The sequence below is a fragment of the Hipposideros armiger genome, unplaced genomic scaffold, assembly GCF_001890085.2.
Source record: "Hipposideros armiger isolate ML-2016 unplaced genomic scaffold, ASM189008v1 scaffold_286, whole genome shotgun sequence".
NCBI lineage: Eukaryota > Metazoa > Chordata > Mammalia > Chiroptera > Hipposideridae > Hipposideros > Hipposideros armiger.
The window spans coordinates 1,079,099-1,084,821 of record NW_017731636.1 but is presented as its reverse complement, the minus strand read 5'-3'; the positions used below and the strand labels follow the sequence as shown (position 1 = coordinate 1,084,821).

The 5,723-nt window shown below is 46.4% G+C and overlaps 1 protein-coding gene across 1 annotated transcript in view; it reads right to left on the bottom strand.

The window, feature by feature from the left end:
• Nucleotides 1-5,723, bottom strand: part of MCM2 (minichromosome maintenance complex component 2) — a 24,594-nt gene that overhangs the window by 6,891 nt on the left and 11,980 nt on the right. Inside the window, 3 exon segments of the mRNA XM_019658657.1 lie at nucleotides 4,105-4,296; nucleotides 4,631-4,774; nucleotides 4,776-4,910. Of these exon segments, the coding sequence (XP_019514202.1) occupies nucleotides 4,105-4,296; nucleotides 4,631-4,774; nucleotides 4,776-4,910 (471 nt within the window).

Genomic DNA, 5,723 nt, shown 5'->3' with positions numbered 1-5,723 from the left:
TTACAGAACTGTACACTTCAAACTTCAATAATCTTATTAACCAATGCCACCCCAATAAATAAAAAATTACGGAGCATCTGGGAGACATGGCCACCAGGAAGTCTGGTCATTTCAACTGGACATTCACAGAAACATTCTCCATTTCTGTGTGTGTGCGGGGGAGGGGAGAGGAAGAAGAGAGGGAGGGAGTGGGGGGGAGAGAAAGAGAATACAAAATCTGCTGAATTTTAAAGATGAAACTAGCCATCAGACACACGTCTTGCTAGTGGAAGTTGGCTTCCACATCCACCTATGGCTTGGTCGTGCCTTCCCTATTCTCAACCTTTCCATCCTCTGCACAAGCACTGCAACCTCACAGGTCAGACCTAGCAGCTCAGGAAGCACCAGGCCCCTGGGGAGGGGCTCTGAAAAAGGGAAATTAGCACTGAAGTGCTGAGGGAGACCCACCCTCACAGGGCTGGATCCAGCGGTCCTGCCTCTGCCACCAGCTAGGCAGAAAAGTTGCTCCCTCTGGCTCTCCCGGAAGTATGAAGATGGGTGAAACCCAATTCTGGGAACTGGAGGTGGGGATGGGGGGTCAGCAGTCTATTCTATGTATGGCCACTCTGCACCACAGCCAGGGCAATATGGCCGGCAGATCTTTCTGGAAACAGGATCTGCTTGTACCACTGGTGCCGTGGCAGAAATGCCTCCTGCTACTATTTTATGCAATAAGTGAGGAGTAGAGGTCTGTCTCCACAACATTACACCTAAAATTTACTGCAAAATTCAGCCCAAGCAGAGGCTGTGAGCACTGTTAACATAAGTGGCTCACAGTGGTCCAGGCCCAGTGCACCTAGAGGCTGACGCCTCCAAATACTATTTCTCACTGAAAAGAAACAATACTTTCCACAGGGCTGTATGGAAAAATACCTGATTCCAGGTCTGGAGCAGAAAATATACAAGAGCCTGAGATAACGATAGTGCTGAAACGTCAATAACATTAAAGCCTATTACATTGTAATGACACTCAGTGGTCACCTCGCAAGGTAAGCCATTCATCATTTTGAATCAATTCATTATTTTGAAAACTGGTAAATAAAGGGAAATAATCAATCAAACATTATCCTGCTTTTCATACAGGAGTTCTACCTAGGGGTAGTCAATATAGTTGACAACCAGTTTCTCTATATAGAAGTATTCCAGCAAATAACTGAAGAAGGATTTGGAATTAAGAGACTGTCATTTTATACCCCTAATAAATGGATGGATTTAGCCAAGAACCATCAGTGGCTGCTAACATCACTGACGTGCTGTGCCTCATAATCGAAGTCTGCCTCTGTAGCAGTCTTGCTGTGGTCCCCACTCAAAAAAAAACCAAAAATTCAAAAGCAAGTCTGCTTAAGCCTCTGTATCTGACTGCCAATTTTCAGAAAACAGGCAGCAGGCATATGTTCAACAAAGACATAATCTGCAACATCTAGACCGTGGAAAACGCAACAAGACAAACAACCCAGTTTCTTCTGTTCTTTAAAAACTGCAAGAAAAAAAGAGATGAAGAGGAGACTCAAAGATGGCAAGATTTAAAAGACAGATCAACCAATTCCAATGTGTGGACCTTACTGGGATACTGACTCCAAGACACTGTTTTTTAAGAAAACAGATAATCAGTTAAATGTGAACATCAACCATTAGCTGATATAAAGGAACTGCTAATTACTTTTTAAAGTGTGACAGTGGTATTGTGGTTAGGTTTTAATAAAGTCTTTTAGAGACACATACTAATATTAGAAATGAAATGCTATGCCTGGCATTTGCTTGGAAATACTTGAGGGGGAGTGGGTGCAAATAGAGTTAAGAGTCTGCCCAGACTGACAATTGGTGAAGCCGAGGGAGGGATGTACAGGTGTTACCATTCCACATGTACGTCTGAAAATTTCTGTAATCAAGTTTTAAAATGTGGGTCAGGACTTGTGCTAGGGTCCCCCATGGAATTCACAATAACCAAATACTCACATATGCATCCTCCCAAACTGATAACTGTATGGAGGGAGGAAAGTGCAATCGTTGGGAGACTGAAGTCAGGTTGTGTGGGTAGAAATCCGGGAGACTTATTTAACCCTTGTCTCAGTTTACTCAATAAAATGGACAAAGATGATACCCAAGTTATAGGATCACTATTATTATCTGGAAATTACCTAGGCAGTGTCAAGGGATGCTCACTGCTCGGTACATATAATTTTTTTATTAAACCCTCATTTGCACTGGGAATGTTAATGTTGGGCGACAGTTGGCCCCAGTTCTCCCACCCTCCCACACATTGTGTGGGTGTGCCAAGGCTGCCTGTCCCTGACCTCTTTACCCAGACCACTTCTCAGAACTGTTTTTGTAGCAGGCACCCTTGTAGGATGAAGTCATGTCTCCCTCCAGGACCACAAGCAGTGGTCTGCATCCTGCTTGCTGTGAGTGGCAGGTTCCCAGGCTGTTTACCTACTGCAAAGCACCCATGTATCCAGGTAGGCCTCCCCGTGGGGCTGGAGGGCAAGAGACAACCATGTTAATGTCTATGCTGCCCACAGTGCTGTTTCTGACCCAGTTATTCCTGGAAATAGGCCAATTTAACAGCTGGTAAGAAGGGTAAAATCAAACCCAGACCTACCAAGGAATGTCACAGCGCTTCCCATGAATTATTTCACTTAACCCTCCCCATCCATAACTCATGCTGGTAATTCTCTGCATGCAATGCCCCTTCACCCCTCGGAATGCATGCCTACCCACCTGCATGGCTATTGTGACCAGAAAAGCATGGGAACTTCTAAGGTGCTTCGCCCAAGACTATGTTTATCCTCCCACTGGACCATTATGCTTTTTAAACACACAATCTCTGCACCATCACCCAGTTTTTGTATAGTGTAACTTTTCTAACTGCCTATACTAGTAACATCTAGCTGCTGAGCACTCCACAGCTAGCACTTCACATGTACTTATCTGTTTAATCTTTATAACAACTCTGCAAGTAGATACTATCATCTCATTCTTAGATGGCGACAGTTCACCTGATCATACTAAGGGGTAAGCCAAAATTCAAGCCCTGATAAAATATGAGATCCATGAGGGCAAGGATCATTTCTGACTTCCCACCAAGATCCCAGAACGTGGCCCTAGAAGGTCTTCAAGGACTGAGTATGTTGGCAGAACTGAAGTTCTTGTCCTTCCAAGGCTGGCAAAATACCTGCGATTCCTGTGGGTACCCCAAATACTGACAGACTAAGGCGACCCAGGCAGAAGTGAGCTCGTAAGACTTGACCCTGCCATTGGAGAGTTTACAGACCACAGAGGGAAGGATCGCATTCAGTAAACAAGCCACTGGAACCTGAACTGATTCACCTAAGCTGAGGGCCTGGCTCTTTAGGAGCAGAAGAGCAGAGGCCAATGAGAGAGCCAAACTGTTTTGCATTAAAAACTGAACAGGAAATAGATGGCTGAGGCAGACAGGAAGGAAGGGAAAAAAATGAAAACTGTGAGCTTGATAACACATGACCTTGCAGCTAAGTGGTGCCTAAGTAGGTGAAATAGCAGAGGACTTGTATGAACAGAAATTTAACATACTATTTGTTACTTGTATGTCTGCAATGTCAATCCCCTTCTCCCCAGCCTTCAGTAAAAATGCCTACATTAAAAAACTGAAACCATATTGGGATAGCTCTCCTGGACTTGTGTGCGGGCAGGAGTCTGACACCAGGGGACACCCACACAAGATGAGTTATTCCTACTGCTCCGCCACGGTTTCAACTTCAAGCTTAGACTCCACATGATCTGATGAATCCTCACAACCCTGTCCTAACCAGGTGGGGACACAGGCTCAGAAAGGCCCATTCCCGATGCCAACATTTATGCTCTTCCCTTGTAGCATGGAGCCCCCCATCAAAACAAATTTACTGAGCTGTGTTGGGAAGTAAAATAAGGGAACCTCAGTCTCCAACACCTGGGCATCAAGACTGAGGTTCCAGGGCAGCCTGGAGAAGAAGCCAAGGCTTGAGCAGCGAGCTCTGGGCACCCACAACACCCCCAACGAGCCCCCGGACTTCTCGCAGAGTACAGCAGCCCTGCAGGACTTCCACCTGCCTTCTCCCCGATCTGCTGGTCCTTGGAGAGGCTGGTGATCATCTTCACGTCCTCGTCAGTCAGCTCCCCCACGGCAACCTTGTTGTCCTTCTTGGCCACATGGTTGGCTAAAATGACCGTGGCAAAGACAGGGAAGCCATTAGCAGTGTTAAGGGAGCCGTCATAGTTGTTGTGGTAGATGCCAGTCAGCTCCTGGGGAAAGGGAAGACCATGTGATCAGGAGGGCCAGCCCTGGTGTCAAAGTGGGAGCTGGGCCCACCTCCACACCTGGCTTTACCCATTTTTCTCCTCCAAGTTCTCCATGCTACAGACAACAAAATGAGAAGCTCAGCAAAACCAAAGCACAATTAGTCCTCAACCCAGTGTTCTAGTTGGCTAGTCCAATACAAAGAGTCACTCAAGAACTCACCCCAGCCAACTTCCCCAGGTGACATCGATCCCCCTCCTCCTCCCAGCCCTGCCACAAATGCTCACACAAATTTCCTTAGCAACTCAGCTCCCTTCCAGCCCACTCCTGGCTACGTACTATCTCGTCTCCTGGCTTGCAGCTGTCCACCAGATCAGCGAGGAGAATAGCATCCTTGGAGCGGGGCAGCCGACCAGCCGCCACTTTGCCAGGACTCTCCTGAATGCGGATACGCTGGTAGTTCTGATAGATGGTCTGTGAAGGACAAAGAAATAGTCACGGGGCCTGTCCCTATGTGGCAGACTTCACACTCCTCCAAGCACGGAATTAGGTCACCTGACCTTGACCACGGCCCTGTGAGCGACAGACAGCAGGGAGTGTCGTTATTCCCATCTACTGACTAGGAAACAGAGAGTCAAAGATGGCAGGAAGTGAACCCACTGTGATCAGCACATCAGTAGATGGTCCCCGCTCCTGTCATCACCCCTCTGGATGCCTCCTTATTGCTGGACAGTCAAGCACCTGTTACATGCCACATGGCTGAGCCTTCATGTGTATGGACGCTGGAGCCAGGCTGCCTCGGTTCAGATCCTGGCTTTGTGGCTTACACTGTGATCGTGGGTAAGTGACTGCCTCTCTATGCCTTTTCTGTAGAATAGGCATGCTAATACTGTCAACTGCCAGGATTAAATCAAGTCATACATACAAAGTACTTAAATTGATGTCCAAGAAGTAGCAAATTACATTAGCATGGGCTGATTGTCAAGTATCATGTCTAGCATTGTGCCATGCAATTTAATGTCTTTTATTTCACTTACTGTCTAGAAAAGAGACCACATAACATAGCAGTTAAAAGTGTACACTCTGGGTTAAAAAAGCGTACAATCTAATCATTTGAGTCACTTCATGGCTGGGTAACCCCAGCCAGTTTCTTTTTTTTTTCTTTTTTTTTTTTTTTTTTTTGGGCGCAGCTCCGGGCCGGGACTTGAACCACTGTTGCTCAGAGCTCAAACTCTTGAGCGAGCTCTTAACCAACTGAGCCACTCGGCCAGCCCCCCCAGCCAGTTTCTTCATTGGCAAAATGGGGTAATAGTACCTGCCTTTGTAGAGTATGAAGACTACATGTTTCACCTAGCACCTGGCAAGTACTCCAGAAATATCAGCCAAAATTATTAATCCTCTACTAGTTACTATCTCAAGTTTCCTAGAAGCA